This window comes from Convolutriloba macropyga, chromosome 10 (assembly GCF_964194025.1).
Source record: "Convolutriloba macropyga chromosome 10, txConMacr16.3, whole genome shotgun sequence".
Classification (NCBI taxonomy): Eukaryota; Metazoa; Xenacoelomorpha; order Acoela; family Convolutidae; genus Convolutriloba; species Convolutriloba macropyga.
The window spans coordinates 35,864,008-35,876,911 of record NC_134477.1 but is presented as its reverse complement, the minus strand read 5'-3'; the positions used below and the strand labels follow the sequence as shown (position 1 = coordinate 35,876,911).

The following is a 12,904-nucleotide window of genomic DNA, read 5'->3' as shown; positions in this document are numbered from 1 at the left end:
CAGGCAAAACACCACTCATCAAACCATCCACACAAAACGTCCAACCTATTGAATTACACAAACCAGCATACGACCCAACTTCTTGATACAACCTGCTATCACCACTCTCCAACTTTAATTTACTAACATAATTATACACATCGCCCTGATTTCTACAGCCCCGGAACCCTTCCACTAAACTTTCTTGCAATCCCACAATTTCTTTATTATTTATTGCCAATGGTACCTTTGGCCAACCATTCTCTCCAACCAGTCCCCCTTTACCTTCTATAGTTAATTTATTCTTTAAGGAGTTCCAACTATTTATACCCCGCCCATCGACTGTTTCCACTTCTTTCCATCCGAGACTTATTAATTTTTTCCGATCGTAGTACTGATGTTTGAACTCGTTCATTTCGATTAGCAAATCTTGTCTGCCTCGTGTCGTTCTAAACACGATAATTCTGTTTAAAAATATTAATGCTAGCCTATGAAATCCTAAATCGTTATAAGTAATTAACGAACCTTTTAGTGTCCATACTTTGATAAAATAGAATATTCCGTTTCTTCGTTATTACAATCGTTTTTGCAAAGCTTCGATAAAAGATCCAATAGTCGATGAGTAACGCCGCTATTAAAGTTTGACCTCTCCGCAGTAAACGTATTCTGAATAACTTGATCAATAGAGCAGTCAATCACACTGTTCTCAATTTACTTTCCTCCAAAACTTCCATTAGTGACTGTCAATTACTGCCATACCGAGGGAATTACTTCCGAAAACTCCATTAGTGACTGTCATTTACTGCCATGCCGAGGGATTTACTTCATTACTTTACTCCCCTCACAACGTGGAGCAAATGGAACTGCCACACTTGACAGATCACTACTACATTAATCTTCCTGGGAAAAATGCAAATAAACCCGAAGAGATTATCAAACAACTGTCATACTGATACAAAATCTAATGAACGGCCTCCCACTCTAACCTTACTCAGAAAAAAAAGAAACTATTCATCACTTTATCTATTCAGTCCCACTTTCATTGTTAACAGCGAAGAAAACAGTAGCAGAGAAAATGAACTATCAGCCTGACCCCCCCACAACTCTTCTCCTTCGACGGGAGGCTCGCCCTGCTTATAAAAATGGGCATACCACAGACGCCCATTTACCGCACTTACGTGCAAATTACCTACGTGTGGCAGGGCGAGCCCACGAACCTGGACGTACTCAGAAAAACAGCCCTCATTCCTAGACGAAGCAGCCTTATGCCTCATTTAAGGAGAGTTGCGGGCGGTCAGGAGGCCCTTAATTTACGAATCGAGCCTCATCACTACGTCATCCGACATTTTTAATCTATTTTTATACAACACTGCACGTCTCTATTTTTCTACTGCATGCTTACTACGCCTGCCACGACCAACACGAACATCATTGAAACACTTGGCAAGAATCGAGGACACAAATCTTCAATCCCACCATCACCAACTGGACACATATGGCTCCGATATGGCACGAAACTCACATCCACTTGGCCAACGCGGAATGTAGTATTCTTTTCACAACATACAGCGGTCGCGTTCCCCAGCTCAATTTCTTCGCATACATCAGACGACAAAACAAGAGGCCACAAAAAGCAAACAGACAGTAAACTTTCAGCATTTTGATCTGGAATACTCAATAAAAACTTAGAACAAACCACTATTGATGTTGCTTTCCATTTATACTTAATTAGCCCAGTAAATCCCTTGACTTTGACAATACCACTAATCAAGACCCACTTGGCACAGCACACTAGGCAACCCTGTTTATAATCATAAGATTAAAGGTTCGAAACCCATCGCCTCCGCTTTTTCTAAAGAGCCGTAATATGACGATGCTAAATTTTGATTGGTTGAAAAAGACTTTTATAAATTCATACAGCACGCATTTTATTATCTTGAAATTCAGACAGACGATTGTGCTCAGTACAGTTCAGTTGCTTTCCATATTACTTGAATTGAAAAACTTGTAGCAGAAAAAGAGCGTTTTTACCGAACCCGCGCTTCGAATAGCACTTAGCAAAAACTTGCAATTAAAAGCCTTTATTAGAAAGGATATTGCAACGATAACTCTGTCTTCATACAATATAGTACTTGGCACTAGCACCTACATAGCTGCTTCTAAAAAGATAGAAAAGGTAGAAGCAAATTAAGAAGAGAGTTATCATAAGAAGGAATTGACAAATGAAAAAGTATCAAAGAAAAGCAGTCGAAATTGAACACAAAAACTATAAAAACTGAGAACTGAGTGAATTATCTTAAACGCTTGTATCGATACAAGCGTTTAAGATGAATCACTCAGTTCTCAGTTTATATGGTTTTTGTGTTCAATTGCAGGATCCTTTATTAATTCAGATAACGAGTAGTCCGAAATAAAGAGTAGTTATAATTCAGAGTAGTCCTAAGACGGCCATTGCGACAATTCTCACAGCACCTTTGTTTCAGCGCTTATAGAAATTTCAAAACGAACCTTGCAGGACGTAGCAATGAGAGTCGCGTGTTGTGAATGGAAGCAGGTGACAGCATAAACTTCGTTGCCATGACCGTACAGTTTAATCTTTTCACTCCACAGGGTCTTTTCAGCCAAGTGAGAATTAGTGAAAATGGCCGCCTCTGCATCTGAATCGGCAGCATTTCCCGAGAACTTATGCTGCGATAAGGAAGCATTCGAAAGATCTCCCACATCTTCAAATCCTTTATTAGACAGACCTGTAAAAAGAATCTTTCAAATAAGCACATAGAATTTGCTAGCCAGTCTTTTGGAACTTGTATACAACAGCCAACCTTGAGAATTTGAATGGAGGACCAATATCCAAATAGAAAGAACCATTCAGATTTTTGAGCTGTCTATATATTTCCGTAAATTGACAGTTTAGAATTAAAGTTGACCAAATGCCAATTACAACTGAGAAGGAAAAATTCACTGTTGAAAATTGGCGAAATTCGACAGAGTTGGTCAAAAATTCCATGTCAATTTATTTTCAAATAGAAACCTTGCAAGAATCTGTATTATAATCACCTAAGGCAGGAACTGCGGCTGTCTTCGAGATCTCGACGCAATCTGGGATGACCAAATCGTCATTTTCCCTTTCAAACACATGACTAAATGCGGCTGTGCAGTCGAACACTCGCGCCACTTTCTCGTCTCCACATGAGACAAGTGTGACGTCACTGAGAAGGCTGACTGAATTCATCTCGTAGCCATGCACTTGTGGACGACCCACTTCCTACGAAATAAATAGCGATCCTGCACAAATTTAGGTTGTATCCCCCACTTGAACATGTTAAGTTAACACTAGGTAGCGTGCTATAGAACAACTCATAGATCGCAACAGTTGAGAGAAGTATAATCGGCGGAGGATTCGAAAACCAAATAGATCCGAATCATCCGTGCTTTGCGAAATCGCACAACATAGTCGTTTTATAATGCTGGAAACGATTAGCCTAAAGGATCCTTTAGATTTAGACCTCTTTATGCCTGGGGAGGTGATATCATCTTAAGGGCTCTACGCCTTAATTTCAATTTAAACTCAAGCTAGATGACAGTACTTACTTGCCAGATATAGACACTTTCCTTCTCGCAGCTTTCTTCATGAGAAAAAGAGCGCAGATTAATCCTGGCCATGGCCCTCACTATTTTGTCCTTTCCAGCTGTCACAAAGTAAGAGGCACGTGTTTCCTCCTTCTGTTGGTTCTCAGATGCCCATGAGATCCTGTTCCAGTCGATTGATGTGGGAGCGTAGAAATGACCTAAAAACAAGGAAAGCTTCATTCCTTTTCTTATATAAACTGCAAAAAAATCGACAGCAGGGTGTACGGTAAAACAGCCATACTAATTTGCAAAGCCACGCTAAAACTCTGTAAAAATATGCTCAAAGCCTTCATAAAACTGATCAAATAATCGAAATAACCAAAACTGGCCATTTAGTTAATCAAAGAAAGAAAGTAAGAAAGAGAGAAAGAAAGAAAGAAAGAAAGAATTAATTTCGTTGTTGAAAAGATGTACATAAACAAGCAACGTGGACAAACGAGATCAGAGCGATCTTTTTTTTCAATTTGGCCAAAAAATTATTGACAACGATGACTTGATATGCGTTCGTTAAATACATGCATAATATAGCAAACAAATTATTCAAATAGGATATCAATTCAATAAACTAGAGTAGCACATGAGCAACATTGTTGTTCACTTCAGTTAAAAACGAATCTAATTAGCTCATAGTTCTACACCAGATATGAGTTTTTCAATTTATGACCGAAACTTGTCACTTCAGTTTGACTGCCATTCTCTAAATTAGAGGGAATTATCAGCATTATCTTTAATTTGTTATATAGTTTAGCACCTCTAAAACGTATTGAATTGCGCTCCAACTTTTTTTTTTTACAAAACGGTCCCTTTAGCAAGTTAAGAATCCCACTTCTAGTTTTCCGGCCGTTCGATTTAAACTGAAACAAATTGTTGCAAAAATATGGCTGGTGTAGACCATTGCTTGATTTCCGAACAAATTTAATTAAATAATAATTAATTCGTATATGTGTAGCTCGTATATAGTCAACAACGAGTGCCTCAAAAATATCATTGCAGTGATCGCCTTTTTTCTAAAATATATTACTTTTAAAATTTATTTCTGCAATAGGTAGATCGGTAGAAGCGCTGAGTATGTACAGCAGCCATAAACCAAGGCACCATATTGAATTAGTGGTGTCACATTTAAATTGTAGTAAGAAATTAGTTGATTCCGAGGAACATAATGTCTGAGTTTTGCTAGTATACCACAATGTTTACTTAATTTAATTTGTACATGATCGATATGAGCTCAAAAGGAAAACTTACTGTCTAATTTTATCCCAAGATATTTACAGTAATGCTCCATTTCGATGTCAGTTTTGTTCAATTAGACACTAAGATTGGCTGGCCCTTTTTTAAACTTAAGTTGAACTGTTTAACTAAGATTAAGCACAAGCTTGTTCCTCTTAAGCCAAAAGTTAATGCTATCTAAATCTGACTTAATATTTTCAACAGAACACTCAACTGCTTCTATGTTAGTATTGTCAGCAAAAAGTAAAATTTCAACATTTTCACAGACTAAAGGAAGGTCGTTTATATAAATTAAAAACAGAAGAGGGCCCAAAATCGATCCTTGAGGAACACCGTTTTTGATCTCGCACCAATCAGAACAAGCACCATTAATTACAACTTGCTGCATTCTATTACTCAGATAAGAGTTGAACCCTTTCGAGCAGTTGCCTCTAATTCCATATCTCTCTAGTTTCTCCAAAAGGAATGTATGTTTGATAGTATCAAAAGCCTTTTTAAAAGAAACTTACTATGGTCGAATAATGTTTTCTCATGCGAACAGTTTCGGTTAGCTCAACTAGTGCATCAATTGTACTATGCTTAGATCTAAAACCAAACTACTTCTTATAAAATAAAGAAAATTTCTCAAAATATTGGTACAAGCGATTGTACATTGCTCTTTCAAAAATTTTACTGAAAACTACAAGAAGTGGAATTGGCCTATAATTATTTTGGTCAAGTTTAGACCCGTCTTAGTGCAGTGGGAGAACTCTTGCTCGAGCCAGTTCTTTAGGAAAAATATCTTTGTCAAATGAAAAATTTATCAAACACCAGGCAGGGGTTGATGATATCTGAAGATAATTTTATCAGTATGTTATTTATATCATCAAAACCTGAGGATGACTTGTTGTCAAGAATGGTTAAAATTTACCCCACCTCTCTCTCAGTAGTTTTGTAAAGATACACGGAGCATTAGTGTCTAGGAAAAGAAGGTTGGAAACTTTTATTTAGGTGCCTACTGACTTCATATCCTATAGAAGCAAAATATTGTTGAACTTGTTTGCATTATTTTTATCCAAAGGTTCATCAAAATTCTGATAACAGCTGCTTAGGATAGAAAAATTCTGTGATTTATATGATTTGCCTTTAAGCTCATTGAGTAGTTCGAAAGTCTGTCTAGAGTTTACTAAACATTTTTTGGAAAGAATTAAGAATTGTTTTTGCGCAACTTTAACTGCTTTTCCAGCCCTATTCTACATTCTTTTAATTTCTTCAGCAGGTCATGATTATTTTTGGTATCTTTATATTTATAATAAGCATGGTTTCGTTTTTGACGTAATTTTTTTAACCTATTATCAAACCACTTCGGCATTTTTTGTTTATTATCGACACTTTTTAAAGGAGCAAAGTCTTCTGTCACATGAAAAAGTTGGTTAAATGTGGAAAAAGCATTGCAAGGAGCGACACTTTTTTAAATAATTTCACTGTTTTTGTTAAGACAAGCTTCCAATGCCATTTTATAACGGCTCACAGCACCTTAATTTTTTAAAAGCTAGTATCTCGGAACATTAAATCAATTTTATTTATATCTTCACTTGTTCGCCACGTTAGAATTACGGGATTATGATCAGTAAAATTTTAATGTTTTAGGACTTCTACAGAAACATGCTTATCCAAATTTTGATAAATAAAATGGTCCAAGCAAGAACTGTACTCATTAGTTGAACGTGTTGGTTCGGGAGAGGAAATACAGAAACCATTTGCTGTAATGCTGTTCAAGTAATTTCTTCTCAGCAAATTATTTTTCATATCACCACAAATAATGACCGACTTGTTGCTCCAACTTAGATTTTCTAAAAATTTATCCATCATGTTGACAAATTCAACTTTGTTTGAGCGTGGTGGGTTATATACAACTACAGTTCTAAACGTTTGTATATTTTTGCAGATGTCTACACAAAGAGCTTCCTGAAAATCAATCTTGCTTTCCGTTGTAATACTGCAAAATTTGCTACATTGCAACATGACTCCACCCCCTTTAGAATTCCTACTCGTCGCTACAAAACTATTGTATCCAGTAACAAGATAGTTGGAAATTTCATCTGTTTCAGAAAGCCAGGTTTCAGCTAAACAAATTACATCAGGTTGTACATGCATACTAAAAAAAGCTTCTAGGCTAAACAAATTTTCTAAGAGATCTTACATTTACATTGAGGATGGTTATAGTTTTTGTGTTACTTTTATGTATTAAACCTTCAGCATTGAAGACGAAAAAAAAAATCGCTGAATGATGTTGGGTTTTCTGTTTGTCGTGTGGGAAAATTGGCCGACGCAAAAGTTTGATTATTGATATTTGCGCGTGGTGGTGGAATAAAGGAGTTGAAACAATTTAGTACACTTTATGCTGTAATTGAGATCAATTCCACTTTCGTACAAACCATGAATTTTGTAGGCTAAAGTGTCGTACTTCCACTCATAGAACAAAGTTCCCTCCCTTGACCATAGTGAATTAACTCTATCATCCGCCTTCATCAAGTTGATGAAATTAACCCGCGCTTTACTCAAATCTTCAAATACTTTGACGTTTTTGTAAGTGTCCGATTGAGCCAAATTTCTTTTCTTTTTCAAGAAGTCAAGTTTTCTTATTCTGCGCACAAATTTTGCTGTTATTGGTTTTCTTTCGGAATTTGACGGCAGTTGGTGCGCAATTGAGATTTCCCCCTCCTTCATATTTATACCGATGTCCGCTGCAACATCAACAACTAACTTCGATGTCTGTTGATAATTTTCTTTACCTTCAGTTGAACATGGAGATAACCCAAGCAGTTTGATATTATCTCTTCTGTTATACGTTTCTAAGACCTCCGATTCAGAAAGATTTTTGAGCTTAGATTTGGCAGCTTCCAAATTGACTTTACCATCGAGTTCATTTCTTAGGTCACTAATTTTGACATTGACAATTTCACTGATAGTATTGCGCAGTTCTGTCCTAATGGTTTCAAGTATACAAGGAACTAAATTATCAATTGATCTTTTAATGCTAGATTCTACTGTCTTCTCTAACTTCACATCTGAATTTGACTCCTCCACCGGACTAAGAACAGAAAAGCTCCTTGTAACACTTTTTGCAACGGGATTATCAAGGTCTTTACCATTTCTAATTGGTGTTTCTCCGTGAAATCTGAGTTCGGACATTACTTCAGAGAAGTTACGAGCAATTTTTCTTTCCAGGACTGTCCAGTTCGCTATATCGTTGATTGCGGTCCTATCCATATGAATTTCATTTCCAACAGAATTTGTAGCTTCTGACATCATTTGAGGAATTCTAATCGACTACGGAAGTTAAAATTTAAGGATAGATTACAAAAATTTACAAAAACCAAAGAACAAATAAAAATGTATGCAGAATAAACACGAAGAGTATGCAGAATAGGAGTACTTAAAATTTACACTTCAGTCGAATAGAATTTAAACTTTATTGCTTTTAGCAGTTCCAAGATATCAAAATCTCAAAAACTGCCTGTGCTGATTAAGCAAAATATCAAATTACTAAGGAAGTATTAATTACTGTTGAGCGTCTCATCCAAATTATAAGCAAGCAACTAGTCCACTGCACTTTTAGCAACGAGTCAATCCCTCAGCAACGATCTCAGACGGTTGCTCCAAGTCAACGAAATCTCAAAAGTTGCCCCAGAGATCAAAGCTAAGAAACCGAAACTCACTAGCAAAGATTATTGAAAACCAACAGAAAAGCATACAGAAATTTTTACACACTAAATTTTATCTTTCTTTGATTTTCTTATTTTTCCTCTTTCTGGTTTTTGATCTTTTCTTCAAGATTAATTTGTTCAATGTGCGTTGATGCTGAATAACTGTTCTTAGCAAATTCACTTCAATTCGTGACGCGGAATTGAATTCACTCCAGTTCTGCTTTATAAAAATGCGACTTCTTCTTTCTTGTGGAAATCAAATGACGTCTCACACTAATAACAGGGGCAATTTTCAGATCGCACAGACTTTTGAGAAGATCAAATGCCTCAAAACGATTACAGTAAACGAGGCCTAATATTTGATCGCTGTATTTCGTCAGGATATGTTTCAATTCGTTGACTGATACAGGATTGTTTCTTTTGCTCTTGTGTGGTGTCACTGAATTATTCAGGAGATCATGCCAGATTATTAGGTCCTTTCGTTGTTTCAATGGCGATTTTTCGAGCAGCTGTTGCAGATAGAGGCCAGCGCCGCTTCTATGATTTAGGTTCAGAACTGATTTTGAATAAGTATGTCCTCGAATGCTGTAGTTTGAGAAGAATGTAAGGGGTTCGTGTGACTGCTCTGTTAACGCAACTCGCACCAATAATTAGAACCATAGAGGTTATACACTAATCGGATATCTAAAATCCCAGTTATTTCCGGATCTCTAAAATCCCAGATCTCTAAAGTCTTATCCGATTCGTCGGCAACTACAACTGAAAAGAACTTAAACAGCAACAAATTGCTCATTAATAAGTTTATCACAACAATCGCATTTAATAAAAACCGAGAAACTATACATCGCAATGGTTATATATTAAACCAAGATTATTCATTTCTATAACTAATTCAAATATCGTAGGACCGCCCAAAAAAAACAGACATTCCGTTATAATTGGAAGCTTGATACACATTTGAAGAATGATATTTCCACTTATTTATCGATTCGACTACTCATCATGTACTGACTTGACTGCGCATTGTCTAACCTGAAGATGTTAGTACGTGAGACCACTTGAGATCCGAGTAGGACATTGTCTTCGCATTCGGAGTAATTACTTTATTGCATTCAACAGAACAAGTCCATGAGAGAATGGAGCCCGTGTAGTTATATGCCACTATACACTGTCCATCTGGAGATACTGATGCCCCATAGAAGCCTAAAAACAGACCAAAGATAGGACTAATAAATCTTGACATTTCGAAGTGATTGATCTATACGCAGAGATTCTCCGTATAAGATATCTTTGAGGAAAATCAAGGAAGGACTACTTATAGTGTTTGCATATTTTTTTAGTAAAAAAACTATTACTCATTTAAGATCCAAAACCGAGGGGCCAGTACATTTTGAACTACAGAATTTTCAAAACTACTGATATTAATGACCCACTTAATCATTGATGTTCTTGTTCTTTTAAACACAAATAATTTTGCCGTCACAAAACCCAATACCAAGTCCTTTTCAATTGTCCTGCTTGAGCTGACTTTCAACTAACCTAAATCATTACCTCCCACATCACCCACCCTCATTACATCTTGCCATACTGCAGCACAACCATTCGAATCACATTTGACACCGCTACTTGATAAATTCTCTCCTCTCTTCCCACCTATGACTAAAGAGTCTGCGCTCAGTTCAAGAGACCACAGCACTATCGATCGGTCGAAACTTGATGAAAGCAGAGCGAGTTCCCTCTGGCCTTTTTTGTATGGCAGGAATTGAACCGAAAACACCTGAAAAATTTTACATTGATAGATTCCCGAACTTCACGAATTTGCTGATCTACAAAGAAATATATTGCAATCGACAACTGTCAATATCGGTCACAAATTCAGGAATTCCTGGAGTTGCATTGCGAATTGGAGATTTCTTTGTTTTAAGGATGCATAGATGCACTTACCTGGAGTATTTCTGTTTATACATTTCTCGATGCAGCGAAGGAAATAATTTTCGTGACCACGTTTCAGGGAGTTTTTTTTGACAAAGCCGCCTTCATTTAAATTTCAAACTGAAATGCGATTTTGGACAAGTCAATTTTAAAACAGGTCACTGCTACGCATATTAATGAACGTACCATAAAAATGACCGTTGTTTGACCACTTTTGACACTTCTGATATATTTTGTCACTCTTTAGGAAGCCTGCTGAGGTAAAAAAACATTGTTTTCTCCACTAGATTGTAGAACTAAACGAGAAGTATTGTAGGCATGAGAACGTCTCAGCGATGTCATCATATGATGCATTTTATGCTGAGAAATTCTAATTAGTCAACATTTTTATTGTACTTCTAGGGATCTATTCCGCTTCGGCACCCTTCTTAGTAGGCATACAACTTTTATACCCCAAGGCACAGGTGCTAATTTTTAAATAAGTGGGGGTCATAAAGGACACTCAAAACAACGAAAAAAGTTTCCTTTGGACTAAGTTTTACCGAACCATCCACTTGATTTTTTAAAATTGTAATTGTTCCGCCTTTGTATATTCCTAAATTGCAAAATATGAATTTATCATTCTGAGATTTTTGATTCCTTATCTCCATATTGGAATTAAGCTACAAACCTACTCAACCCAGTAATAAAGACCCACATTAAAAGACCCCGAACATACACTTTCAGACCTGAAATCTATTAGAGGACATACCTTGTCAGTGTGTGCACTCAACAGTGACTCTGCGAAAATATTCCACTTCACCTTGCCAGATTCGTCTTTGATTAGCGTCTTTTTCAATGTAGACCCATTGTCATCGTTACTCGTATGGCTTACATCGGGTACCGCATAAACACCAAAAATCTGCACAAAGCTGTCTTGGCAACCAACGGCAGCTAATATTAACTCATCACTTACGTAATCGCAATTCGAATTATGTAAGTGAACCAATGAAATTCCACGAATCCAATCGCCGAAAGGCTCACTTTTGAACACGTGTCGAAACTCATTCGAATTTTGATCACCTAATTCAGAGATTGATCCGGACAGATAAACATGTAAACAACAGTCATCCAAGGCAGTAAACAAAAACAGATGTCCATCTTGTGTAACCAGAGCATCAATTTGAAACGCAATTTTATTATTCAAATTTAATTTCGAGCTTAATACAAGCTCCAATTTTTCAGAGTCAGCGCAGTTGACACAGTAAAAGTTAACAGACATATCTCCACACGTTAAAAGGTAAAAAGATTTTCCATTTCTAAGGAATGTAACACAATTAATGGACATTTTATGAACAGCTTTTACTGTAGACGAAGAAATCAACTGCCACTTCGCGTTTCTTTTACTCAATTTCCATAATATTAAGTTTCCTTTTTTATCACCACTGGCTGTAAGTGCAAAGCTATTGTCCAATTTAGCAACATCTAAGCAGCTTATGACATTATCATGACCATTCAGTGTTGCGACAGCTTTAGTATAACTCAAATTTTTAGAATAATGATTGAATTCGTGAACTATTACAGAGCGATAGGCTGCAGTTACAAAATAAGCTGAATCAATCCATTTGACACAATTCGGGTTTCTGTTAACAGCCGTGAAACACGTTTCAAATTCTACATCGATAATTGAACCGACGGTGGTATCGATTATGTCCGGCATTTCAGTCTGAAAAAATATTAAGGAACTAATACGAGATGAAATTAGCAGCCAAAACTCAAGTAGCAGACATCAATGACGTCATAAGAACAAACACTCGCAATAAAAATCTGGGATTAAAACTAAATGTTTCTTTCTGCATTAAGGAAAAACAGTCGATTAGATAGGCTTAACAATGGCAGCCTTGAGTCGTCATTACCAGTGCATGTTTTATTTTAAAGACACGATCTGATAAATTAACTTTTAACCACCGAACGTAAATGCTCGCCAACTTATGGTGCTAAATTAGATCTAGTTCCCCACAATTTTCTGACGAAATATTTGATTTTTGCATCTTGATGTTTGCACTCAAAAATTTTTTGGAGAAACAAATGACGACAGACCTTTTGTGCAGAAAGCCTTTTCCTCCCGAAAGGTGAACCAAACATGTAATTAATGTGATATATTCGACTTCGAGAAAAATTTAAACGTACCATTTATTAGGTCGACAGCTAATTCAGATACTCATCTAAATTTTTCTTGGTATGGTCTTCTTATTAATGCCCAGAGAAAATATTTTTGAAGATCATAGCAGTATTATATTGTTTTTGCCTTATGGTCAAATAACATTAAAACCAAAATGAACAACTTTCCTGAATGTTTTCCCGTTTCTATAAATAGCTTTTTCGATCCTGCAGTTTCTATCGAGTATCAAAGTTTGGTATCTTTCAAGTGCATTATTTTTGGCATATCCGACTAACCACAGACGAAG

The 12,904-nt window shown here is 36.5% G+C and overlaps 1 protein-coding gene across 1 annotated transcript in view; it reads right to left on the bottom strand.

Moving 5' to 3' along the window:
• Positions 1-12,322, bottom strand: part of LOC142348480 (elongator complex protein 2-like) — a 31,939-nt gene extending 19,617 nt beyond the window's left edge. Inside the window, exons 1-6 of the mRNA XM_075399852.1 lie at positions 11,209-12,322; positions 10,065-10,302; positions 9,558-9,728; positions 3,571-3,767; positions 3,037-3,244; positions 2,488-2,726 (exon numbers count right to left, since the gene is read on the bottom strand). Coding sequence (XP_075255967.1) covers positions 2,488-2,726; positions 3,037-3,244; positions 3,571-3,767; positions 9,558-9,728; positions 10,065-10,302; positions 11,209-12,156 — 2,001 coding nt within the window. The 5' untranslated portion in view covers positions 12,157-12,322. The remainder of the gene's footprint in view (positions 1-2,487; positions 2,727-3,036; positions 3,245-3,570; positions 3,768-9,557; positions 9,729-10,064; positions 10,303-11,208) is intronic.
• Between the last annotated feature and the right edge of the window lie 582 nt (positions 12,323-12,904).